The sequence below is a fragment of the Leucopleurus acutus genome (genome assembly GCF_964270905.1).
Source record: "Leucopleurus acutus genome assembly, chromosome: 16".
Lineage (NCBI taxonomy): Eukaryota > Metazoa > Chordata > Mammalia > Artiodactyla > Delphinidae > Leucopleurus > Leucopleurus acutus.
The window spans coordinates 7,331,550-7,357,775 of NC_139158.1; the positions used below are offsets into that span (position 1 = coordinate 7,331,550).

At 55.9% G+C, this 26,226-nt stretch overlaps 4 protein-coding genes across 4 annotated transcripts; 1 reads left to right on the top strand and 3 right to left on the bottom strand.

The window, feature by feature from the left end:
• MOGAT3 (monoacylglycerol O-acyltransferase 3) lies at nt 1-3,456 on the bottom strand. Its single transcript, XM_082856839.1, is given in 9 exon segments — nt 1-219; nt 302-419; nt 423-510; nt 1,039-1,132; nt 1,135-1,209; nt 1,523-1,778; nt 1,914-2,072; nt 2,153-2,262; nt 2,484-3,456. Coding segments are annotated over 9 exon segments (1,212 nt in total). The 5' UTR covers nt 2,641-3,456; the 3' UTR covers nt 1-64.
• LOC309972945 (putative diacylglycerol O-acyltransferase 2-like protein DGAT2L7P) lies at nt 3,172-5,779 on the bottom strand (the record flags this gene model as incomplete). The annotated part of the gene is given in 10 exon segments (XM_082856840.1): nt 3,172-3,359; nt 3,621-3,765; nt 3,769-3,805; nt 3,849-4,032; nt 4,207-4,411; nt 4,503-4,622; nt 4,626-4,669; nt 4,672-4,693; nt 5,147-5,199; nt 5,764-5,779. Coding segments are annotated over 10 exon segments (1,014 nt in total).
• A 644-nt stretch (nt 5,780-6,423) lies between these two features.
• PLOD3 (procollagen-lysine,2-oxoglutarate 5-dioxygenase 3) lies at nt 6,424-13,821 on the bottom strand. Its single transcript, XM_082857053.1, has 19 exons — nt 13,518-13,821; nt 13,063-13,154; nt 12,760-12,896; nt 12,488-12,651; nt 12,245-12,357; nt 12,010-12,073; nt 11,362-11,459; nt 11,017-11,118; nt 10,716-10,841; nt 10,398-10,519; nt 9,886-9,990; nt 9,647-9,772; nt 9,255-9,396; nt 9,065-9,178; nt 8,810-8,878; nt 8,223-8,327; nt 7,553-7,699; nt 7,195-7,320; nt 6,424-6,854 (listed from the first exon to the last, which is right to left on the bottom strand). Exons 1-19 carry the CDS (start codon nt 13,627-13,629, stop codon nt 6,699-6,701), a joined length of 2,220 nt encoding a protein of 739 aa, XP_082713179.1. The 5' UTR covers nt 13,630-13,821; the 3' UTR covers nt 6,424-6,698.
• A 719-nt stretch (nt 13,822-14,540) lies between these two features.
• ZNHIT1 (zinc finger HIT-type containing 1) lies at nt 14,541-22,769 on the top strand. The gene is made up of 5 exons (XM_082856144.1): nt 14,541-14,615; nt 21,344-21,514; nt 21,964-22,043; nt 22,168-22,337; nt 22,432-22,769. Exons 1-5 carry the CDS (start codon nt 14,594-14,596, stop codon nt 22,451-22,453), a joined length of 465 nt encoding a protein of 154 aa, XP_082712270.1. The 5' UTR covers nt 14,541-14,593; the 3' UTR covers nt 22,454-22,769.
• Nucleotides 22,770-26,226: the final 3,457 nt, after the last annotated feature.

A 26,226-nucleotide genomic window follows, 5' to 3' on the forward strand; every position in this document is an offset into this window, starting at 1 on the left:
CTCAGGGCACTGGGATCGGGCGCTGGTGGGGCTGGTGAGTGTGGGGGGAGGGGTAAGGCCGGGACTAGATGAAGGTGGGGCGAGTGGAAGCTGGGACACCGCAGCTTTCCTTGTGCTCATCAAACAGCTGCTCCAGAGCCTTCACGTAGAGCATGTGAGAGTGGTCAACCTGTTCCTCGGTGGGCCCGAGACACTGGGGCACCGGGATGGGGCAGCCCACTGAGGGGAGAGGGGAGACACAGGTGATGTGCTGCTTATGAAGCTGATGGCAGCCTTCTCCCTTGGAGACGGGCACACTCACCCACAGTGGTCATGGGCCTGGAGAAGGGCACCAGGCCCCAGGAGTTGGCTGAGAAGAGACCACAGCCCCAGAAGACGCAAGGAGAAAAGCCCAGGCGCTTCTTGAAGCCCAGCATCTTCTAGCACAGATGCTGCCACAAGTCTGGGGCAAAAGCCTTAACTCTGAAGATATCATTCTCCCCAAAGGAGTACACGGGCATCAGAGAAGTGCTGGAAAGGGGCGGCAAGAGAGAAGACGGGTGGTCAGATCAGTGTCTCAAGGAGTGCCCCAAATTCCTCCCTCGCATGATTCCACTTCCCAAGGCCATTTGAAGCAAATGACAGTGGCTACAAAAGAGATCTGAAAGAGGGATTTACGTTTCTTGAGGAAAGACTGTGCAACATGGTGGCCAGGTAGGTATTAACCCTATTTCACAAGTAAGGAAGCGTGCATTTGCCTTTGAGAGGGTGTCATAAAAGAATTTGAACCAAGGGCGTCTGAGCCCCGGGGTCCTGTGACTTGCACTGTGATCCTGTCTCTCTCCGCCTGGGAGGAAGCCTGGGGAACTGGCACCGGTGCTTGGCACAGAGGAAACGCTCAAGGGGCAAGAGCGCCCCCTAGGTGTGGTCACAGTGTAAGCTCTGGGGACACACAGGCCCACCTACAGGGGTGCGGGTGTGTCGGGACAGACAGTGTGGATCCCCAGACGCACTGTGGCTTCTGAGCATTCAGGGCAGCACCCCTGGGCACCCACTCACCCGTGCCTCAGTGCCAGGTGGACAAAGCCTTTCCGATTCTGGACAGTGAGGCAGTGCTCCCCTGGGATGGCATACAGGGACTCGTGGGCCCCCTAACCAGGACGACCACAGCCTGCCCGACGTGAGGCTGCCACAGAATAAAATCCAGGCTCTGGTGGTCCACGGAACATCCTCCCGCAGGTACGAGCAGGTGTGGGAACAGTCACCACCCCGTCCTTGGCTCCACCCCTCAGCCTAGGAAGGGTGAGCCCCCCATCCCTTTCCTTCCAAGCTCCCCTACCCCTGTGCCCATGTCAGTGTGCCCTGCAGCACCTCTCCCAGCAAGGATGCAGGACGCTGGCTCCAAAGCCATTCACCGACGCCCACTGTGAGCCTGGCCAACGTTCAAGCCAGGTCCCTTGGCGGAATGGTGGGTGGGGGTCACTGTGGGGGGGTGGCTGCCTCCTCCCCTTAGCTCAAGACTCAGCAAAGGATAGAAGGTAGCCTCGGTAGACTGGGAAATGGAAGAGGCCATTCAGCATGGCCGTCAAGGGCCGAAGCCTGGGGAACTGCTGGGAGAAGCTGGAGCTCTCAGTGGAGAAGTTACAGAGGATTCCCATGGCCATGATCCCATGTGGGTGAGCGACCAGCAGGTAGTTCCGGTCAGGGGGCAGCTCTACCGTTTTCACCAGTTTTGGGGGCAGTGGGCAGGAGGAGGGGAAGAAAGCATAGACAGCAGGCTGCCTGCTGAACAGAATTCCCTCCACACCAACAGACTTAACTTAGGGTTAGAGTTCAAGGTCCTACGATGGGGTCAAGGGCACAAGGGGCCCCCTCTGGTACACCATCCCACCCCTCCCCCATTGCCTGAACTTAGGCAGCTGGGGGGCTCAGACTCCAGCATAGGGAGGGGTGAGTAGGGGGGGGTACATAGGGGAAAGGGAGGAACCAGAGCATCTCCTTGGAGGGTGGCCTGTTGCCTTAATGGGAAAATAATCCCTTAGGTGCTTCCAAACAGTCCAGTTCCTCATCCACTCAGAACGCCTTCCTCCTTGGGCAGACAGATGAGGGCGGGAGAGCTCCTGGAGTCACCATTTATCACCTCTCACTACTTGGGTCCTTGTTTAGTGCCCACCTGGGGGGCGGGGTGTGTGTCCCGGTCCAGGAAGAACCACACCAAGCAGAGAACAGAGAAATACCAGAGCGACGTGAAGAGGAGGAAGAGAAGAAGGGAACAGAAGGAGCCTGGGGGAAACATGGGAAAGAAAAATGAACTATAGCTTTTGAAACTCCAGTGGCTCCTCCCCTCCACCCTCACCAATGAGATCACTGGCCATCTCCCAGCTGGACCTCTGGCCCCTCCCCCTTCCCTTGACCCTCGGACATCCTGGCAGGTGGGGCTCCAGCCTTTCTCCCCCCACCCTCCCACTTGCCTCCTTCCCCAGTGGACCCCGGGCACCACTCACCCGTGAAGAGGCAAGTGTGCACGTAGCAGTAGGCGCTCAGTATAGCAGGCGCGCAGTATAGCAGGCCCTCAGTATAGCAGGAGCTCAGTACTTCTAGCCGCCGCTTCTTCAGGGTTTTCATACTGCGGGAGGGCGGCGGGGCTGTGGAGACTCCCATTCGCTCCCCTTCTGCCAGCAGGGCTCCAGGACCCGGAGGACAAACGATGAAGATTTCGGTACGAGCCGGGGAAGCCTTTCTCGTCCGAGTGGCCACGCCCCTGGGGCCTCCCGGAGCTGCTTGTAGAGGGCTGTGTGGATGGGGAGACCTTGGGATCCGGAGCGCCACAGGTCTTCACACACTGATCTTTGAACTCCATACGGTAGGTCTGGGCTGGCCGCTGGGCGGGGCTGGGAGCCGGGGTAGGGGCCGTGCGCTGGAGGTCCACCCCCGCGTGCATTAGGAACCGTTGTGGGGAGCGATCGCAGAAGAAGCCGGAGAGCCCACCGACTGGGTCCCAGCCGAGACTCTTTGATCTCGAGTGCGGCCGGCAGATCCTGGACGCGCGCCCCGGGTGTGTTTGCGGGTCTCCGGGAGTGTCTGGTCCCCTCCGAGGCCCGGCCAGGCGCGCGAACTTGCCCCGCCAAGTACAAACACACACACACACACCGCAGGTCTGTACCCGCCTTTAATTTCAGTCCTCACCCGCAGTCACCGAGGGCACCGGTGGGGGCCGGCGGCGCGTCTAGGTGGGGGGAGGTGCCTGTCGGCGGGGACGCCAGAGCGCGCCATGTGCTCTTGCAACAGCTGCTTGAGCCGCTCCAAGTAGACCTCGTGCTGCGCGTCCACCTGCGCCCGGCTGGGCCGCGGGGTTCGCTGCGCCGGGATCGGGGCCCCCACTGTGGGCGGAACAGGAGGCCAGAGGGATGGTCGCTAGTAGCCGCCCGCAGGTCACCTTCTCGCTCGCCGCGATTAACTGGGACAGAGTTCAGGGCTGGCGCGGTTGCCAAAGGCAGCCTGGAGGCGTGGCCGGAATCCAGGATTTCACGCCCCAACCGGGGGGACCTTCACCTCCGGCGCGGGGAGGGTGCAGGGGCCTTCAGCCCGGGAGAAGCAGGTGGGCGGGCCGGATAGCGGAGCGGGTAGAGGCCAGGGCTCGCCGACGGTGTGGATGGGCGTGCGGAAGGGCAGGAGGAGGCCCCGGGGGCCGTGGAACAGCGGCAGGGCCACTCTCAGCAGTGGCTGCAGCGCTTCCTGTGTCCTTCGCACCCATGAGCCCGACGGGTTCGGAAACTGCTGGATGAGCTAGTTCTCTCCGAAAGAGAAGACTGGCACCAGGGAGGCCCTGGGGGAGCAACTGACTCCGGACCCCGCCCGGCGCGCGCTGCGCTCCCTCCCGGGCAGCGCTGTCCTCTTCCAGCGCCAACTTGACAAATCTCTTCTGATTCCGGATTCGCAAGCTCAGCGCTCCGGGCTTTGCCTCCCACGCCTCCAGGGGCCCTCCCACGGCCAGGAGGCCCCCGGGCAGGGACAAGAGATAGGAGGCGCTGGCCTTGTCTGAGGGCACTGATCCTGCGAGAGAGGGCGGAGGCTGGGGGACCTGACGCCTGATTCTTTCAGAAAAGAGGGCGCAGGGCTCTGGGAAGGTAAGTAGAGGTGGGACCAAGTGCCCGCATGCGGGAGGAGGAGGGCAGTTAGGAGGTGACAACAGGGACTGGGGCTCCTGAGACGCAGCGCTCTCCTCACCAGCACACATGATGTAGTCCTGGAAGACAGGGAGCTGGAACCAACAGGGCAGCGTGAGCAGGTGGGGCTGGAGGTGAGGGAAGAGGTGGGAGAAGCCAGTGGCCTCTGTGCAGAAGTTGCTGCAGGCCCCGCTGACCAGGACCCCGTGAGGGTGGAAGCCAAAGAGGTAGTTCCAGGAGGGATCTGGATCTGTGGTTTTAACCAGCTGGGGGACACCCCACTGGGGAGCTGACATTGGACTTCGGGGGTGAAGGTCCCGAGAGTCCATTCTGAAGCCCTGCTCCCAGCCAGCGCACCGTTCCCGAGCGCCTTGCCGAGATGGGGAGGTGGTCACGGATATGTCTCCGGATGGCCCAGTTGTGGACCCAGGCAGAGCAGCAGCCCCCTGCCCCAGGTGTGTTTCTATCTCCATGGAGTCAGACCAGGTCGAGGACCGCTAGGATCCAGGCCCGGCCCAGGAATACAGGAGCAAGGCAGCCAGGCACACCTGGGCGGGAGGTGGTGGCGGTGCGTGGGGGGGTGTGGGGACTCAGGATCCAGAGGTTCGAGTCCCAGGCACACCTGGGCGGGAGGTGGTGGCGGTGCCTGGGGGGTTGTGGGGACTCAGGATCCAGAGGTTCGAATCCCAGGTCCCCCGTTTTCCCCCTTCCCTGTTCCATGGTTTCAGGCGCATCTGTCCAATCTACATCTTTCTCCCTCTCTCCACCCCACAGACCCCTGCCCTGCCTCCCTCCCTCCCATACTGGAATGGGGAAGCAGAGTGCCAGGCGCAGGGTTCCTCAGGTCTTCAGGGACTCAGTGAGCCCCCCAAAAGGGGAAGACCCATTGCAGGACGGCAAACACTTGGAGGCCCCGGAAGAGGTGGCTGGAGGAGGATGCAGAGGGGAGTCACCCAGGAGCCACCACAGCCGTGAAGCGTACCTTCTTTGACCCAACCCACTGGTCCTGACCCCTGGCCTGGATTCTGCCCTCGCTTCCGCCCCCGCTGCTGACCTGCACATTGGAGCACTGTGAACCCCGGCATGAAAGGGTTAACCACTATTTGGGCTCACAGGGCTGTGACCAGTAGGACCAAAAGGAAAGACCAGGGCTGTGGCTTGGAGCCTGGGGGTGAGGAAGGTGTTTAACTTTGTGGAAGTCAGGACCGGCTCCCTGTGAGGAGCAGGGTTGGGAGAGGTCTGGGCCAGCAGGGGTTGCCATGTGTGTGTACCCTGAAGAGCAGAGCTCCCCATTTGTCACCCGGACCTGGTGCCTAAACGGTAGGTGACCTGCAGGAGGATATATTCCCTAAGGAGTAGCTTAGGCCTCTGTGGGGAGACCTCCAGAGGGAAGGGTTTTATGGGAGAGGCTAAGGATTGGGGAACCCCTCCAAGAGAGAGCCCACTGGTCTGTGGGCACACCCTCCAGTGGGCTGGGGCCAGTCATCACTGTGACCGTGGCCCTGTTTAACATTGACCAGAGGCCTGCAGAGCCAGCACTTTTTCCAGGTCAGGGAACGTCACTTGTTTTGGGGTTTTTTTGGCTGCACCTTGCCTTGTGGGATCTTAGTTCCCTCACCAGGGATGGAACCCATGGTCCCTGCAGTGCAAGCCAGGAGTCCTAACCACTGGACCACTAGAAGTTCCGGTAAAAAAAAAAAAAGTCCCAGTCTTGTCTTTTGCAAGGCTGCATCCCATCCCCCCTCTTCCAGGAAGCTTTCCTGGGCTGACCCTTAGGATTCCCCTCTCCTGATTCCACCTAACAGCTTAGATGCAAGAAGCCACAGGAAGGTTCCAGCCTGTCTTCCCTCAAAGAACACACGCCCCCAGGGGGACTTACTTCCCCCGCAGTGTCCCTGGAGCTTAGCTTAGGGCTGTGCCACTCCACACGTCATGCACTGGAGAAGATGCCATCAGGTGAGGAGAGAATCAGGGGGGAGAGCTTGGGGGCTTTGCAGGGGTGGGGATGGGGGGTTCTCACCTCAGCCCAACAAGGGAAGTCCTTCTTTCGGTCTGGCCCTCTTCACGTCCTCCCCCAGCTCTGGCAATGACAGGGAGTTAGACATGGGAGCCAGGGAAGCTTCCAGGCTCCCGCTCTGCTCTAAAATCATGTCTCTGCCTTTTCTTCTTCTCTGTTCATTTCCTCTGGAAGACCCCGGGTCTCCCCTCTACACTGGGTGGCGGGAGGGATACGGGGTCCACAGGTAGATGAAAGAATAAATGGACTCAAGAATTACAAATCCTCTTTTATTGAGAGGAGACTGAAAAACAATAATTTATCACGTGGTGAACACCCAGAAGCCCTCTCCCTGGGAACTCGTGGGGGCTGAGGGGTGGAGCAAGGGGCTCCCTGAGCTCCCTGAGGGCCGCGTGGTGGGGAGCGAGGTGACACATTCAGTCCCAGGCACACGGAACACACACCCAGGAGGCGAGGAGCCGGACAGACCCCCTCCGAGGAGGAGGGGGGCACAGGAAGGCACAATGGCAGGGAAGCTTGGGCAGAGTGGTGGAGCGTCAGGGGTCCACAAAGGACACCATGATGTAGCGAGTGCCCTGAGTGGTGGGCAGCCCCTCGTGGTAGTGGGTGAGGCGGCCAGGGTGCAGGAGCCCCCAGCCCTTCCGGGGGGACGACACCACGCAGTCGTAGCGCAGGAAGCGGCAGCCACCTCCCTGGGAAGACGAGAAGGGGCAGGAGTGCAGAGTGAGCGGAAGTGGGGACTGGGCAGCGGGCTGACGGAGCGGGGAGAGCCCGACCGGGGTAATCAGGGAGGGAGGACACAGGAGGTTTGGGCATCAGCAGATGGGAGACCCAGGAGAAAGGGTGAGGCTGCCAGCCCGGAAGGGGTCCAGAGGATACCCACGAAGTCACTGAGAAATATAGAGAAGGCAGACAAGGGGGAGGGAGGTGACCGAGGGGTGTGTGTAGGGATGGTGAGGGGGCGGGACACAGGGTCCTGCGTGCAGGGAGGGGCCCTGGGGTGCCCCGAAGTGGAGGGCGGTAGGGACTCACCTCGTAATCCAGGCCCTTGTGGTTGAGGGCGACGTTGAGGGTGAAGGTGGATGAGTCGTGATGTGGCCGCAGAGACGGCTGCTCATCTGGCCGGTAGCGGACCACGAAGTTCATCACCGCCCGGGTCTGTGACAGGGACACAGGAGGAGAGGCTGGAGGGATGGCCATCAGGTCCGGGGGAGGGGAGGGGTTCTTACTGGTACCTGCGGGCTGCCTCCCCCAGGGCTGCCCTCCTGTGGGATCTCATTTTATGGGGCCCCAAACACCACGGGGGCCAAAAACGCATCATGTGGAGACGTCCAACCGGGACGGGGTGTGGGAAGGTGGAGGTGCAGGGGTGGCGAGTGCAGCGGCCCACCTTGGTGTGGTAGCCGGGGAACAGGCTCTCGGTCATGGGCCCCACGTACGTCCTCAGCAGCTGCAGCCACTGGTCCTCATAGCCCACCTGCTTCATGTGGATGTCCACGGTGGGCACGTTCTCGTAGCCTCCAGCCAGCCTTGAGTCCTGTGGGCAGCGGGCACTGAGCCGACAGGGCAGTGCCAGCCTCCCCCTCCTCTTGCTCCCAGGCCTTACAGCCTGTATTCCCTCCATCTGGAAGTCTCGACCACTTCTTAGCTTGACTCACTCCTCCTGTCCTCTAAGTGTCAGCTAAGATGTCACCTCTTCTGTGAAGCCCCTTGGCCCCCCCACGTCTGGGTCAAGGGTCCCTCCTGAGACTCCTGCAGCACCCGGGCTGCCCATCACAGCCTTTAGAAGCTGGGTTGCTGCTGCTGCTGACAGCAGGTGAGACCCAGGAGGGCAGAGCTCGACCTGCACCACCCAGGTCAGGGGCTGGCGTCTAGGACCCACCCCGTAAATATTACTTGAACGAATGGATGAGTGAATGAATACAGCTGTGCCTCCTGTGGGCCCCTCCCCCTTGGGGACCCCTCTTTGCTCCCACTCTCTGGATTCCATTTTCCCTCAATCAGGGAAGTTTCACCTCCCTCCTCCTGGGGCCCCCCTCCCCCCTGCCCCAGCCCCTCACCTCATGCCGGCCTCCTGACCACTGGCCGTAATGCTCCGTTTCTTCCACCAGTTCATCGCACATTTGCTCAGACAGCAGAGGGAACCAGTACACGTCCGGGCAGGGCTGCAGACGGGCGGGACAGGGCGAGAACAGCAGGGCTGCGTCATGCTCGGGGAGCGGACAGGCAGCCAAAGGAAGGGAGAGAAAGCAGGGAGCAGAAGGGGAAGCCAGGAGATGAGAGAATCTGCAGGAATGGGGATCTGAGTGTGGGGATGGGCCAGGAGGCGCTGGGCCAAAGAAGGTGGGAGCAGTGCTGAAAACATGGCGCAAATGGCACGGGGGTCCTGGAGCCCCGGGTTCTAGGATAGTGGTTTTCAAACTCATCTTAAAAAGTATCATTTCACCCATACACCAATATACCCAACAGACAAGAGAGGACCACCCTGATTAATGCCAGGATGGGGGCTGCAGGCCTATCTGCTCCACCTTTGCCCTCAGTGCCTGAGCAGAAAACCCTGAGGCACCACTAATCCAGGCGGTAGACCAGGGGGTGGACCCAGGGGGTGGTGGCCATGCGATGGCTCGGGGTCCTGAGTGGGGCTCACCTGTTCCACGAGTCCCTCCCCTTCCAGGGCCCGGCTGTAGTTCTCGTGAATGTACTGCTCCTTCCAGTCCTGGGGGATGGGGGGAGGTGCACCTTGACCCGGGCCCTCTTCATTCCATCTGCTCCCGCCCAGGAAGCCCCCTCCCCAGGCACCAGGAGAGCCTGCACAGCGCGCAGGAGCGTGCGGTAGGCCTGGGGCATCCTCCTTTAGTGAAGGAAGGGAAACTGCCTTCTGCGCGCGGGGCCGCCTACTCACCAGGGGGTTGTCGAAGATCTGCCAGAGGTCAGGGTGCAGGTGGTCCGTGTCATACCGGGAGGTGGCCAGGAGGCGCCCAAACTCGTGCTGATTGCTGACGTGGAGAAAGACGCCCTGGCGTGGGGGCGGGTGTGAGAGGGGCGGCAGGGGGCGAGGGCCTGGCCCCGCCCCGAGCCCCGGGCCCACTCACCTTCTCCCGCAGGCTCTTGCAGAAGGCCATGTCTGGGTCAGTGTCGCTGCCCGAGAACACCTCCCTCTGGGGCAGCTCCGTCCTCAGGGTCTCCCCGCGGATCACATAGGCCTGGGATATGTAGGGCACGTTCCACACGCCCCTGGAGGCACCCACACCGGTCAGCTAGGTGGGCGAGCCCCACAGTCCTGCCCTGTTCCTCCCAGGGGCCCCTTCCCTCGAGGGCTGTGAGCTGCTAGGTCCCACTGGCTTCCCCCGTCAAGCCTCTCGTGCCCCCTGCACGGTCAGTCCCTGCCCACAGCCCCCCCGGACCCCCGAGACTGGGGCTCTGCGGCAGGATGCAGGGGTCTCCGAGGGCCCAGGCCGGGGAGGGGAGGGGCTTCAGGACTCACACTCGCTTCCGCTGCACCAGCTCTACGTAATCCTCGGAGCGCGCGTAGTACTCATCGGGGCTCAGGGCTCCCCAGAAATTGGACCACAGCTTCCCGTGGCGGGACAGCATGGGCGCTATCACCTTCCTGTGGACGAGCAGAGGTGAGGGCCGGGCGGAGCTGTGCCCCACGCCCAGGGGAGGAGTGGGGGGTTCCCTGGGGACTATCTGGGGGCCCTCTGGCTGAACCAGGTGAGTGACCTGTTCTCTTCAATGAGGATGCGCAGGGTCTGCGGGTTGCTGATGACCGCGTCTGCGTCCAGGCTGAAGTAGAATTCACACTTGGGGTCCTGCCGACAAATGTCCCTGGAGGTGACAGACCAACAGACAGAGCTAAAACGGGAGCAGGTTGGGGGGGGGGAGAGGGAACTGTAGAGAGGGTGGAACTCCCCCTACCCGCTGAGGAGAAGAGGTGGAAAGTGGGTAGAAGCATCAGCAAGAGGACAGGAGGGAGAAAAAGACTGGGAGGGAGGGGGAGGGCAGGAAAGGGGGAGGCCGAGGCCTCTGTGCCTCCTCCCCCAGGACCCCCAGATTCTTCCATCTGTGCAGGGCAAGGGAGGGACAGCACACGTAGTGGCTGGAAGTGCGCCACTGTGGAGGCCGAGGAGAGGCTGGATGGGGAACGGAGAGGGAAGGGGGCTTGCAGTGGGTGGCAGCCCCTCCCCCACTGCTTTCACTACCGCCCCCCCAACGCCCGCCCGAGGCTCACTCACATGGCCATGTCCCTGGCCTCGCCTGGCGTCAGGCCCTCCTCGGGCCCCACCAGCTTCACAGCTGAGAAGTGGTCCTGCAGCTGGGGCCAGGAGTCAGCAATGTGGGGCTCGTGGTACACCTCCTGGAGATGGCGGGGGGAGAAGGGGGAGATGCGGAGACCGAGAGGGCAGAAAAGATGGTGCCTGAGGGACAGGAGCGGGGAAGGAGGTGAGCAGAAAGGGTGCAGGAAGGAGTCTGGGATATAGGGAGTGGGAGTTCTGAAGAGGGCAGGGGCGGGGTCCCTTGGGAGGGAGAGGCTGTCAGTCGGGGTGTCTCACGTTGTTGTGCAGGAAGAGGGTGACCCTGTCGGATGGATAGTCCAGGAGCAGCAGCCGCTGGAGGAAGCGGGGCAGGAATGGGGTAGGTTGTTCCACAAACACTGCCAGAAGCACCCGGGGGGGAGTCTGGAAGATACAACGTGATGGGGCTCAGAGGAAAGCCCGCCAGTCTGTCCTCCACAACCCTGGCAGGTTTGCGGGTCTCCAGGGGCTTTGCCCCCACCCCCTGCTGCCTGGAATGCCCTCCCTGCACCTCCTGCTTCCAAGCGCTCTCCCACCCACGCTGGCACCCCCTCCTCACCTGCCCCCCCGGGAGTGGCCTCCGGTCCTGGTCACAGAACCCACAGCCTCCCTCAGGAGTCCAGCCATTGGGGACGTAGTTTCCCAGGTAATTCAGCTGCAGCTGTTGGGAGAGACGGTGAGAGGCTGAGGCTGACGAGTCCAGGGCCAGAGGTGAGGGAGGTGGGCAGACAGGGAGGGGGCAGGGCAGGATGGGGAGCGGTGGCCACTGAGAAACCCTCCCAGCACCTGTGCTTCTGGGGCTGGGGAGGACTCACTACTTGGAAGGGCTGGAGGAACCTGGGGGCAGGGGCTGTGCAGGCAGGACTGACTGGGGCTGGGGCTGAGGGTATAAGCAACTTGGCACCTTAGTGGGGCCATTCCCATGGACCACAACAGGAAGTGTGTCATAGGCCACATTCCGGATACGCACGCGATTCCGACCAAACTTTAAGACCACCTCATCTGGGGAAGAAAGGCCAGGCTTCAGACTCCCTTTCCCCCAAAGCTGCCAAACAGCACGTGCTTCTAAATATGGGGGGGCGGGGGCTGCCCAGCTTCTCTAGAGGATGAAGGACTGTGACCCGTGGCGCGGGGATGGGACACCTTCTCTCTGAGGGCACTGACCAGGCTGCTGTCACCCTGGGGCACCCCACCACTTACTACCTGTGCGACCTGGGCAAGTCACTGGCCCCTCAAAGAGGCAGTTTCCCCATCTGTAACAGGTAGATAACCACAGACCTGCCCTTTGTAGAACTGTTGTGTTAAATGAAATTACAGAAGTAAAGCCCTGGCCCAGAGCCCTGCCACGTAGTATGTCAAACAGACGTTAGGTACGACCACTGCTGCTTCTGTTACTATTAGCACAGCGCAACTAACTCTATCAGCCATTCGGACGTTTGATGAAGTTAACATCGAGGTGAGTTGAAGATCACCCCAGTTCTACCAGGAGCCTCTCCCACATTCAGGACCCCCAGCAGCCTCCCATCACCCCTTCGGATTGCCTTTTCCTCACCTAAAGCCCCGTTGAGGTTCTGAAAGATCTGCGATTTATGATCCAGATTAAGGCTGAGTTTCTCCTGGATGGGATGAGACGGGGCAGGTAATTAAAGAGGCGGTGGGACACCATTTCCCACTCTTTTCTCTTTATGTCTTTCAAGAAGCCTCTTTACCCCTTCCCTCCCATTCAGCCCGAGAGGCCTGCCACCTCCAGAGCTTCAAGTCGGGCCCCCTCTTCTGCCCCTCGCTACCCTCAGTCCTGGGTCCAGGTAGAGCCGAGTGTAGAACAGCTGATCATCATCGTCATCTTTGTACTTCCACTGGCGGACGATTTGGTGGATAGCGGGGGCGAAGCCAATGAATCCTGGGTGGGGGGAGGGGAGGTGCTGACTCCAAGATTCCCAGGGTCCCAGGACCTGTCCCCACTCCCTCTCCAACCCTCAGGCACCTGGAACACTCCATGCCCCACCACTTTTGGACACTCTGCCACTCACCACCAGAGTTGAGGAAGCGCTTCCCCGTGCCCACCTCAGGGTACTGCTCCGCCAGCCCCCACTCGGGCCAGCAGAAGGCCTCTGCAGAGAAGAGCAGGCGGCTGCCACTCTGGACAAACTTCTTCAGCAGCTCCGAGGGGCTGCCAGCCAGAATGACATCGTAGCTGGGGGAGGAAGGGGAGGATGAGCAGGACAGCCACTAGGAACCTCAGTCTCCTCACCCCCTCTTTCTGTCCACCCCTCTTCTTTCTCCCCAGCCCCAGCCCCTTTACCTGTCTACAAACATGATGACCATATCCTCCCTGTCTGCATATTTCTCCATTTCCTTTTTCAGCCACCTGACCTTCTGTCCTCCACCAACCGTTCGGGCTACATCGCCCCCTCGCCACTCCTGTCCCAGGCCCAGGGTCTGTGGAGGAGACCCAGAATGCCAGGGAGGGGCTCAGGCGGCCAGGCGGTCCCACCGCCCTGACCAGGCTCACCGTGGGGTCCCAGGCATCCAGCCCTCAGCCCACTCCTAGGCTAGACCCCACCCCCACCCCTTCTAGAGGCCATGAGGGTGTTCCTCTCCTCACCCGCACAGTGTAGTTGAAAAACTCCGCTGACCGCAGGAAACGCCGGTATCCTTCTGTCTCGCCTGTGGCCACGGTGATCACCAGCAGCTTCTCTGTCACCAGCCAGGAATTGACACTCAGGACCCACTCGCCCCGCTCGCTGCCCGGCGCGCTCCACTCACCGCAGGCCCCCTTCCCCTCCTTCTGACTCTGCTCCGGTTCCTCCCCTCTTTTCCGCATTCCCTCTTAAAACTCTTCCCACCCAGGGAAACGTGACCCCAGTGAAAGCGGGATGAAAGTAACACCCAGAAACTCGGGGTCAGTTCCCATGGGGAGGGTGGAAACAGTTCAGAGCGAGGAGTGAGCGAGGGGCCGTGTGATTCGGCCCTAGAGAGCCCGCTGGGCGTGGGAGAGGCCCGCCTCGACCCTCTCCCCGGGGTCAGCCTGGCGCCACTCGCCCCTCTCCGGGTTCTCACCTGGGTTGACAGGGTCGCTGCCCCGGGGACGATTTGAAGCCGAGGCCTCAGGAGGCGGCGACAGCAGTAGCAGCAGTAGCAGCAGGAGCCGGAGTCCCGGGCCCGAGGCCATGACGGGGAGCTGGCCGAGGGGCACACAGGCCCGCACCGGGCTCTGGCTGTGCGCCTGGACCCCAACTCCGGAGAGAGGCTCTGGGAAAAAGGATGGGGGCTGCTGTGCGGCCCGCAGCTAGGAGGAGCCGGCTTGGGGCTCCGCCCTGGGGAAAAAAAAAGCGTACCCGGAGGTTACAGAAAACTCGAGATGCCGGGCCTTAGACAAGGCGAGGATTGTCCCGGGCGGTGGGCAGACCTGAACGAGCGGGAGGGGGCGCCCAGCCCGGAGGCGGGGACTAGGGCTGGCAATCCCGAGCCGAGGACTTTTAGAGCCAGCCCGGCCCACAGCGCCTAACACTTCAGGAAAGTGAAACGCGGAGAGGGGAAGTGACCCCTTGCGGGTCCGGCGGAATGCGGAGGCGGGTCTTTGCCACAACCCTGCCTCGAGCAGCCGGGCGGAAGACCCAGAAAGAGGCGGTGGGGACGCGCGGAGCGGGTTTGACGGCAGGGAGGGAGAAGGCCGAGGAGTCTGCGGCCCCAAGGGATCTGGGGGTTGAGGTTTTGGCAGAGGGTCACCGGGGACCTCTGGGATTGCCCACTGAAGCCAAGTTCTTTGGTACTGCGGCCCATCATCTTCACTGCCCAGGGGAGAAGCTCCATGGGGTGCCTTTGTGATGACTGTATCTTCAGACGGACCAAAGGAAAATGACGTTTCTTGAAAGATCACTGGCAACACCTCTTTAAAATGACCCATTTCGAGGGTCCCGCAAAATACACAACTACACCGAGGTCGGAAGTAGTTTTGCCCGTATAAAATATGGCGGAAAGCTTTCTGGTCTCTAAGGGAACATTACGTAGTCAAAGCGGTGGATTACACTGCGCACGCGTAGGGGCACGCGCCACAGGAAGTCGTGATGACCCAACCACAGCGCGTGATTTAGAACGCGTGCGCAGTAGGCTCAGCTGGCGGCTGTGTTGTGAAAATGGTGGAGAAGAAAACTTCGGGTATGTGAGCCCCTGGCTGTTGGCCCCCTATCCTCCTCTAAAATCGAACCTGGCCTAGGATTCCCTCAACCAGTTATTAGTCTTAAATTCCTACCCAGGACCTCGGGTCCTGACGTCGGGGCAGACCCCCAAACCATCCGTTCACGTTTTATTCATGCCTGCTGCAAGCCGGGCCCTGGGGATGGAGAAAGAAAAAAAGGTCCTTAGCATCCAAGAACTGGCTTTCCGGGAGCTGGGCAGACGCGCAGACTTACCACTGCATTTCAGAGTGATACGTGCTATGGTAGAGGGATGCAGAGTGCCTGGGCTTGGGGAGGAGTGGCATCCAACCCAACTTCTGGGAAGGAGGGGACTGGAGGGAAGGAAAACGCTTGGATTGAGTCCTGAAAGTCACAGTTTCGCTCAGTGCAGGTGCGTGGGGACTCCTTCCCTGCAGCGGGAACCGCACCTGCCAAGGTAGGAGAGCAAGAAAAAGCAAATCGCTTAGGAAGCCAAGTTCACTGTTCTGGGGCTTGCAGAGGAGAGAGGCTGGAAGGCTAAGAAAAGGCACCCTTGAAAGGCATTGTATACACTGCCGAAGAGTTTGAACTCTGGAGAGGGCGGTGGAGAGCCATCAAGGTCTTTTAAGGCAGGGGAGTGACCCAGACAAATTTATCTCTTAGAAAGGGAGTTTAGCTTCAATGCGGAGGATGGATTGGAGCGACTAGAGCTGCGCCGTCCAATAGAAATTTCTGGGATGATGGGAATGTTCTTAATCAGCACTATTCAGTATGGCAGCCAGTAGCCACATGTGGCTATTGAGCACTTGAAATGTGGCAAGATTGAGAAACTGAATTTAAAATTTTATGTATCTTAATTAATTACATTTTTTTTTTTTTTTTTTTTTTTTTTGTGGTACGCGGGCCTCTCACTGCTGTGGCCTCTCCCATTGCGGAGCACAGGCTCCGGACGCGCAGGCCCAGCGACCATGGCTCACGGGTCCGGGCACGAACCCGTATCCCCTGCATTGGCAGGCGGACTCTCAACCGCTGCGCCACCAGGGAAGCCCAATTAATTACATCTTAATTAATCTACATCTAAATTTCAGTAGCCTCATGTGACTAGTGGCTGCTCTATTGTGTAGTGCAGGTTCAGAGATTGGAAGGCCAGTTAGGAAGCTGTTGAGGAATCCAGATAAAAAGAGATGAGGGTCAGAACACTCTGCCAGATTGACTTGTAATAAATACAGTCATGTCATCTTTAAACCCCTCACTGGATCTCCATCACCCTCACCATAAAATCCCCAAATCCAAATTCCTTTATTTTATTATTTTTTTAATGTTTTAATTTATTTGGTTGCGCTGGGTCTTAGTTGCAGCAGGCGGGCCCCTTAGTTGTGGCATGTGAACTCTTAGTTGCAGCATGCATGTGGGATCTAGTTCCCTGACCAGGGATCGAACGCGGGCTCCCTGCATTGGGAGCTCGGAGTCTTATCCAGTGGACCACCAGGGAAGTCCCAAAGCCAAATTCCTTTAGATACTTAAAGGTAAGATTCTTAATGGTCTGCCTAACCTCATATCCCCATCCCCCCGCACACACACATACTTTATATACCAGCCATACAGAACTTTAAAAAATTTATTGAAGGCACTGCAGTCTTTCATCCAGGCCTTCCCTCATGCTGGTACCAAGGCCTAAGACACCCCACCCCCAACCCAATCAGGCTAACTTCTATTCTTTCCTCTGGAAAATCTTCCTGACTGACTACCCCAAGCCCCGGTTATGTGTTTCTGTCATGTGCTTTGTAGTACTTTGTACTTCCCTGTCCTAGCATGTACTGTCCTGTACTGTGCTTGTTTATTTGATCATTTATATTCCCCACCTGACTGTAAGCTCTGGTTGTATTCCCAGAACCGCCTGGTACTTGGAAGGGAGGCAGTATAGTACAGCGCTGAAGAGGATCTTTTTTGATGCTGGGCAGTTCTGGGTTTGAATTCTGACCCAGGTGCTTATTAATAGCTGTGTAAACTTTGGACAGGTTTCTTAACCTCTGAACTCCAGTAAACTGGGGATGATAATGATACCTATTTCATAAGGTTGACGTAAAGATTAAAGAATTCCATTTATGCAAAGAGCTTAGTACAGGCAGATCTCAGAGATATGCAGGTTTGGTTCTAAACCACTGCAATAAAGCAAATATCGCAATAAAGTGAGTCACACAAATTTTTTTATTTCCCAGTGCATATAAAAATTATGTTTAGGGACTTCCCTGGCTATCCGGCGGTTAAGACTCCACGCTTCCACTGCAGGGGGCACGGGTTCAGTCCCTGGTCGGGGAACTAAGATTCCACATGCTGCTCGGCATGGCCAAAAGAAATCTTTTTTATTTTTACGTTATAGTCAGTTAAGTGTGCAATAGCATTATGTCTTTTAAAAATGTACATGCCTTAATTTAAAAGTACTTTATTGCTAAGAAATGCTAGCCATCGTGTGAGACTTCAGCGCGTTGTAACTTCTTTTGCTGGTGGAGGGTCTTGCCTCAGTGTGGATGGCTGCTGACTGATCAGGGTGATGGTTACTGAAGGCTGGGGTGGCTGTGGCAGTCGCTTAAAGTAAGACAGCAGTGACGTTTGCCACATTGATTGACTCTTCCTTTCGTGAAGGTTTTCTCTGTAGCCTGCAATGCTGTTTGATAGCGTTTTACCCAGAGTAGAACTTCTTTCAAAATTGGAATCAATCCTCTCAAGCTTTATCAACTAAGTTATATAATATTCTATTTTTTAAAAGTCTTTGTTTTTTCCTTTCCTTTCCTTTCCCTTTCTTTCTCCTCCCTCCCTTCCTTCCTTCTGTCCCCACACAGCTTGCAGAATCTTAGTTCCTCAGCTAGGGATTGAACCCTGGCCCACTGCAATGGGAGCTCATAGTCCTAACCCCTGGACTGCCAGGGAATTCCCTGTTATGTGATACTGTGAATCATTTGTTGTTGTTTCAACAATCTTCACACATCTTCACCTTGAGTAGATTTTATCTGAAGATAAAATCTAATCTTATCTTTCTTGGGCTTCCCTGGTGGTGCACTGGTTGAGAGTCCATCTGCCGATGCAGGGGACATGGGTTCGTGCCCCTAGTCCGCGGAGCGGCTAGGCCCGTGAGTCATGGCCGCTGAGCCTGCGCGTCTGGAGCCTGTGCTCTGCAGCGGGAGAGGCCGCAGCGGTGAGAGGCCCGCGTACCGCAAAAAAAAAGAAAAAAAGAAACCACTTTCTTGGCTCATCCAGAGGAAGCAACTCCTCATCCATGAGTTTTATCATGAGATTTCAGCAATTCAGTCACATCTTCAGGCTCCCCTTCTAATTATAGTTCTCTTGCTGTTTCCACCACATCTGCAGTTACTTCCACTGAAGTCTTGAATCCCTCAAAGTCATCCATGGGGGTTGGAATCAACTTCTTCCAAACTCCTGTTAATGTTGCCATTTTGACCTCTTCCCATGAATCACAAATGTTCTTCATGTCATCTGGAATGGTGAATCCTTTCCAGAAGGTTTTCAATTGACTCTGCCCAGCTCCATCAGAGGAATCATTATCTATGGCAGCTGTAGGCTTATGAAATATATTTCTTAGATAATAAGACTTGAAAGTCAAAATTACTGCTTAATCCCTGGGCTGCAGAATGGATATTGTGTTAGCAGGCGTGAAAACAACATTGATCTTGTTGTACATCTCCATTAGAGCTCTTGGGTGAGCAGGTGCATTGTCAATGAGCAGTAATATTTTGAAAAGTATCTTTTTTTTCTGAGAAGTAGGTATCAACAATGGATTTCAAATATTCGGTAAACTATGTTGTAAACAAATGTGCTGCCATCCAGGCTTTGTTTTTCCATTTATAGAGCGCAGGCAGAATAGATCTAGCCTAATTCTTAAGGGCCCTAGGATGTTCAGAAGGGTAAGTGAGCATTGGCTTCAACTTAAAGTTACCAGCTAGCTGCTCTAGCCCCTAACAAGAGAGTCATCCTATCCTTTGAACCTTTGAAGCCAGGCATTGACTTCTCCTCTCTAGCTATGAAAGTCCTGGATGGCTTCTTCTAATAGAAGGCAGTTTTGTCTACATTGGAAGTCTGTTGTTTAGTGTTGCCACCTTCATTAATTATCTTAGGTAGATCTTCTGATTTTTTTTTTTTTTGGCCGTGCTGCGCAGCTTGCGGGATCTTAGTTCCTCGGTCAGCGATCGAACCCGGGCCCACAGCAGTGAAAGCGCACAGTCCTAACCACTGGACCACCAGGGAATTCCCTTAGTTAGAGCTTCTGAATAACTTACTGTAGCTTCTACAACAGCACTTTAAAAAAATATATTTATTTATTTATTTGGCTGTGCCGGGTCTTTAATTGCGGCATGCGAGCTCTTAGTTGCAGCATGTGGGATCTAGTTCCCTGACCAGGGATCGAACCCAGGCTCCCTGCATTGGGAGTGTGGAGTCTTAGCCACAGGACGCCAGGGAAGTCCCTCTACGTCAGCACTTGCTGCTTCAACTTGCACTTTTATGTTATGGAGACGGCTTCTTTCCTATTTAAAAAAAAAAAAATTTTTTTTTTTTAATAAATTTACTTATTTATTTATTTATTTTTGGCTGCGTTGGGTCTTTGTTGCTGTGCACGGGCTTTCTCTGGTTACAGCGAGTGGGGGCTACTCTTCATCGCGGTGCGTGGGCTTCTCATTGAGGTGGCTTCTCTTATTGCGGAGCACGGGCTCTAGGCACACGGGCTTCAGTAGTTGTAGCGCGCAGGCTCAGTAGTTGTGGCTCGTGGGCTCTAGAGCGCAAGCTCAGTAGTTGCGGCACACGAGCTTAGTTGCTCCGCGGCATGTGGGATCTTCCCGGACCAGGGATCGAACCCATGTCCCCTGCATTGGCAGGTGGATTCTTAACCACTGCGCCACCCGGGAAGTCCCTGGCTTCTTTCCTCAAACCTCATGAACCAACCTCTGCTCGCTTCACACTTTGTTTCTGCTGCTTCCTCACCTCTCTCAGCCCTTGTAGAATTGAAAAGAGTTAGGGCCTTGCTCTTTATTAGGCTTTGGATTAAGGGAATGTTGTGGCTGGTTTGATCTTCTTTCCAGACCACTAAATCTTTCTCCATATGAGCAGTAAGGCTGTTTTGCTTCCTTGTCATTCGGGTGTTGACTGAACTAGCACTTTTAATTTTCTTCAAGAACTTTTCCTTTGCATTCACAACTTAGCTGTTTGGTGCAAGAGGCCTAGCTTTTGGCCTGTCTCAGCTTCTGACATGCCTTCCTCACTAAGCATAATCATTTCTAGCTTTTGATTTAAAGTGAGAGACATGTAGCTCTTCCTTTCACTTGAACACTTAGAGGCCACTGTAAGGTTATTAATTGGCCTGATTTCAATATTGTTGGGTCTCAGGGAATCGGGAAGCCCGAGGACAGGGAGAGAGACTTGGGACAGCCGACCGCTAGAGCAGTCAGAACACACACACATTTATCAGTCAAGTTTGCCGTCTTGTATGGGCGCAATTTGTGATGCCCGAAAACAATTACAATAGTAACATCAAAGATCACTGGTCACAGATCACCATAACGAAGATAATAATAATGAAAACGTGTGAAATATTGCAAGAATTACTAAAATGTGACATATAGACACAGTCTCAGGCTATGGAGAGCTCAAGCAAACACACTGGATTTGGCCCTAGATGGTTGCTGGTGTCCTGAGTGTGAGTGGTTCCCATTGAATGGAAGTTGGTTTGCCAGGGGTTGGTTAGGAGTGGATGGGAGGTAAGGAAATAAAACTTACCATGGACTGCGCTCTCAAAGCAGAGTAGGTATGAAGTTGGATAGACACGTGAGAGTTGATCAGGTTTTTCTCTGGAGGGGAAAGTACCAGTTGAGTGGGAGGGGTTGAAGATGCAAGAGTCAGGGAGGACTCGAGCTAGAGGTAGAGGGTTTGGGTTTAGCAGTGGGACTTGGGGGTGCATCCACTTGGAATGGAGGGGCGGGGGGTACCCATGCAGTTAGGATTGAGGGTAGGCTGATGGTTGAGCATCTCTCCATGGTGGCTCATTTCCTTTTAGGTGGGAAATGAGATTGCTGAGTTTGAAGGCTGAGTGCATCAAGGTCCCAGTGGAGCCTGGAAGCCCCGAGTGTACTGTGGTCTCCGTCACCATGGTTTTGTGATTTCGGCCAGCAGTGAGAGGTCTCCAGGAGGCATTTCATTGGCTGGGTCTGGGATTGGGAGGAAAGGCTGGGGCCAAAAGGATAGAAAACAGGCATGAATGGGGACTTACCTGGTGGTCCAGTGGCTAAGAGTCCACGCTCCCAGTTCAGGGCGCCCAGGTTCGTTCCCTGGTCAGGGAACTGGATTCTGCATGCCTTAACTAAGAGTTCACGTGGCGCAACTAAGAATCCCGCATGCCACAACTAATGCAACAATGAAGATCCTGCGTGCCGCAACTAAGACCCAGCGTAGGCGAATAAATAAATAAGTAAATAAATAAATATTTTTTTAAAAAGAAAGGCATGAGTGACTGAAACGGCAGCCTTAGGTAGCTGGGAAGGAAGCAGCCAGAGTGGGTGATATATTGGGAGAAGATACAGGGGCCAAGGGCTGGGGGACTAGGATGAGATCAGAGAGCTGTGCCTCCCCAACCCCTGGACGTCTTCCACACATGGCCCAGAGCCAAGGCCGCCCCAGCTTCTCCCTTCTCTGACCCCATAACTCTTCTGGCCCCATCCCATCTAGTTCGCTCCCAGGACCCTGGACAGCGGCGGGTGCTGGACCGGGCGGCCCGACAACGCCGCATCAACAGGCAGCTCGAGGCCTTGGAGAATGACAACTTCCAGGACGACCCCCACGCAGGGCTCCCCCAGCTCGGCAAGCGGCTGCCTCAGTTTGATGATGATGCAGACACTGGTGAGTCGGGTGGAGGAGGAAGCGGGGGCCAGGTGCCAGGAGACAAGGCTGCAGGAGGAGGGAAGAGCCTGCCCCGGTCAGGGTTTGTAAGGACATCAGGCTGGGGGATGGGTGATCCAGGAGCTCCTCTGGCTCCTTTGAGCCAGCTGCTCTCCCTTTCTGTGCCTCAGTTTCCTTTCCTGTATGTATCAATAGAATGAAGAAGCTGGAGCCGATGAGCTCTGAGATCCCTTGAGCTCAGACACAAAGCTCTAGATATAGGGAGGGTGGAGATGGAGGAAGGCTTGGCTTGGAGAAGTGGGGGGCAGGGAAGGGTGGTAGAGAGAGGCCGGCTTAGAACCCAGGTGGGCACCTGGGCAATGAATGGACATGGGGGATCGGAACGGTGAAGCAAAGAACCAGTGTCTTCCTTGGCACGTGCCAAGTAACTCATTGCTCTTGACCTCTAGGAAAGAAAAAGAAGAAAACTCGTGGTGATCATTTTAAACTTCGCTTCCGAAAAAACTTTCAGGCCTTGCTGGAGGAGCAGGTGAGAGGAGCTGGCTGGGGAGGACCCCACAGGGCAGGGATGCACCTGCAGACATCCTTGGCCCCGGCAGGTGTTCCTGGAAGGGGACAGAGGGGTCACAGGGCCAGCCCCCTTGTCTCTGCAGAACCTGAGTGTGGCTGAGGGCCCCAACTACCTGACGGCCTGTGCAGGACCCCCATCCCGGCCCCAGCGCCCCTTCTGTGCTGTCTGTGGCTTCCCCTCCCCCTACACCTGTGTCAGCTGTGGCGCCCGGTACTGTACTGTGCGCTGCCTGGGCACCCACCAGGAGACCAGGTGAGAGGGGGCTCCCCCGGGTCCACACCCTCCCCCTCCTCCCCCCACAGCCTCCTGGACCCTCTGCTCATCCTGGGCTTCCTCTGCCTTGCAGGTGCCTGAAGTGGACTGTATGACCCTAGGCGTCCGCAGAGAGGAAGGCCTTCCGTGCATCACCTGGCCTCGGAGAGGGCATCACCGAAAGGAAAGGCACTCCCCCTGGACCAAGAGAGGAGCCCAATGAAGCTCGTGTCCTGTCCTCCAGGGAAGACCAGTCTTGCTCCCAGGGACTGTGGCAGGGCAGTGGGCCGAGCCCTCAGAGCGCTGTTGTAATAAAAGGTCTTGTGCAAGGAGGAGCCTGCCTGTGTGGTCCTGTGGGGTTTTGGGGGTGAGGCTGATGGGTCTCCTGTCTCTCGAACTCACTGCTCTGTGTCTTTCCCTACTCCCGCTGTCTGCCCCTCATGGTCCCTGACTGTGAAAGATTTTGTCCCATTCTCCTGCCACCCCCAGGTCTTTGCATTTCTTGGCTGCTTCTTTCTTTTTTATGTATATATAAATTTGTTTATTTATTTATTTATGGCCGCGTTGGGTCTTCATTGCTGTGCACAGGCTTTCTCTAGTTGCAGTGAGCAGGGGTTATTCTTCGTTGCAGTGGCTTCTCTTATTGCAGAGCACGGGCTCTAGAGCACAGGCTCAGTAGTTGTGGCGCACGGGCTTAGTTGCTCTGCAGCATGTGGGATCTTCCCGGACCAGGGATTGAACCTGTGTCCCCTGCATTGGCAGGCGGACTCTCAACCACTGTGCCACCAGGGAAGCCCCTTGGCTGCTTTATGTCACTATTTGGGTTATTGATTTAGTTGTTTTATTTTTTTTTTTTAATTTTGTTTCTATAGTTCCTCCGGGTATCTTTTGAGTATCGCTGGCTCCCAGGACTGGTTATGGGGAAGTGGAGTGAGGGGAGGGGTGGGGATGGGGGTATAGAAGGCGCCACAGAAGGCACCAGCACTGTCTTTGTCCTCTGGTTCTTAACCAGATGGGAGAGACTGGGACCTCATTCTTGGTGCTGCCTGTCTGAGGCAGCACTTGTCCTTAGGAAGCCCCTCTTACCAGGGGCTGTAGTGTGTGAAATTATTAGGAGCAGAGAGAACCCAGAAGTTTCTGGGAAGCGTCAGGAAGTTCACGGTATAGAGGCCCCTGTTCTCGGTGGCCCTGGGTGCTGTAACTTCTGTGCTATTAGAGCTTCTTACACCCACACCTTCTCTAAGTGGATTGCAAGCTGTGAGCTCTTAAGTGCCTTGGAGTTGCCGTCTTAAGGCCCCGTACCCTGTTGCAACATAGCAAACCAGGTGCTTAGGAAATATTTGTTGCACAAATTACTTCAGTAAGATATTAATGAGATCCAGCCAAGCTGGCGTTAAGGAACTTCTTAGGCTCTTCTCCCCACTACTGGGGACTTCCTTGGGGTTGGCCCACATATTCCCAGTGTCTTCCTGAGGAGCTTCCTACCCTTCCTCTGGAGACTTGGTTGGGCAAGTGGTGTTGGTGACATCTTCGTGTTCAGTGGTGGTGAGGACAGGGTTTAGAGACAGTCCTCAGTGTGGTGGTTTTGAAAAATGGATGTAAAATTTTTTACTATCCTTTCATCAAAAGGTGGTGCTTGGTCCCCTTCCCCTGGGATCTGGGCAGGCTTATGCGTGCTTGGACCAGTAGAAAATGGTAGAAGAGCGACCACATGACACTCAAGGCGAGGTGGTAGGAGGCAGTGCAGCTTCTGCCTTGTCCCCAGGACACTTGCTTTGGGAGCCTGCGGCTACCATGTAAGAAACACAACCATCCTGAAGCTGCCATGCTGTGAGGAAGCCCAGCTACACCCAGAGGCCACGTGCAGGTCCTCCCATTGACGGGTCCGGCTGAGCCAAGCCTTCAAGCCATCCCAGCCCAGGCTTCCATCATAGGAGTGAAGATGCTTCCTGATGATTCCAACCCCCAGACATCAACTTACCCTCAACCATTTGAGTCTTCCTAGCCGTGTCCTCAACATCGTGGAGCAGACACTGGCTGTCTCTGCTGTGTCCTGTCTAAATTCCTGACTTGCAGAATCTCTGTGTATAATAAAATGGTTTATGCCTTGGAGCCTTGGGATGGTTGGTTATACAGCAATAGTAACTGGGACATCAGGAATTCAGTCTGCTGGCTGCAAACTCTTGGCCTAGATTAATTATCTTGCTCTCAGGAAGGGAAACTTTCCTAGATCCTAACCGTTCTATTTTTCTCTCCACCAAGAAGTATCGTCAAGAAAGTAAATAGAATTCCCTGGTGGTCCCATGGTTAGGACTCGGTGCTTTTGCTGCCAGGGCCCTGGGTTCGATCCCTGGTTGGGGAACTAAGATCCCACAAGCCACAGGCATGGCCAAAAAAATAAGACCATTTCTGGGCTGAGAAACACCTTCTGTGCTGCACTGTGATCACCTGCGTCGGAATTCCTGTCAGATTTCCACTGAGTCAGCACAATCTCTTTGGTTTATTTCCTAAATTTACTGACTTTGTTTCCTATTTTGTTGCTATAAAAAGAATCACAGAGGTTCTGCTTGCTGGAAGATTTGTCTACTCAGTGACACACTCAGTCTTCCCCAACTGACCTTGATAGGACAGAGCCAGACCCCAGGGGCTCCTGACGCTCTGATGCTGATTGGGTCCCCAAGTCATTCATTGAACTTCTCTAGGAAAGATCTCCAGAACCCCATTTGAAACCTTAACTCCTCAAGGGAAACCTTGAGCAATTTTTGCCAGCTCCTGTGTACTAGTGGAGACTTTGTCCCCACCTTGGGAAACACCTTGGTCTTTGGGGAATCTACACTATGCCAAAGCTTCTAGAGGCTAGAAGCTTCTAGATCCAGTGTCATGTGGTAGGGCAGCACAGACCCTTCCTGGGCCCGCAGGGGCAGAAGAGGTTAATGCTAGGATCTGGAAGGCTGAAGAGTGGGGCGCTCCCACCTAAAGACCTCAATGAGCTTTAAATTTAATTGACAAGGATTAGGGACTTCCCTGGTGGTGCGGTGGTTAAGACTCTGCACTCCCAACGCAGGGGGCCTGGGTTCAGTCCCTGGTTAGGGAACTAGATCCCACATGCATGCCACAACTAGGAGTTTGCATGCCACAACTAAGGAGCCCATGTGCCACAACTAAGGAGCCCATGAGCTGCAACTAAGGAGCCCACTTGCTGCAACTAAGACCTGGCACAACTAACTAACTAAATAAAATATTAATAATAATAATAATTGACATGGATTAGTTTGGAGAGCCAGGGATTCTGGGAAACAGGCCATTTGGGTCTTCAGTCTCAGACCTTGGGCCCACTACTTACTAATTACTGTACTACCAATCATTACTAGCTTGGACAGGTCACTTTGCCTCTTTGACTCTGTTACAGCCACCTCCCAGAAATTGTGAGGATTAAATGAGACTGTACCAAGCCCAGTGCCTGGCGTCTGGTAAGTACTCAGCTGTTGACATCATTGCCCAAGACCTAAAGCAGTTTGTTGCTGAGTTTCTCATAGCTAGTTCCTCAAAAACTGGAAGATTCCTGGAGTAGCCTTAGCACCTTGCCTATTACATGGTAACTAGCTGTCTGCATTTCTGTTTTTTCCCAGCCTGTGAGTTCTCTGAGGGCAGGGCCCCGGTCTTGCTGCTGTAGCTTCTAGCAAAGAAGAAAATAGTGTTGAAAATGGTACATGTGTCGATGAGTCTGTTTCTGTTTTGTAGATAGTTCATTTGTGCCTTATTTTATTGTTTTTTTGTTTGTTTGTTTTTTGTGTTTTTTTTCGGTACGCGGGCCTCTCACTGTTGTGGCCTCTCCCGCTGCGGAGCACAGGCTCCGGATGCGCAGGCTCAGCGGCCATGGCTCACGGGC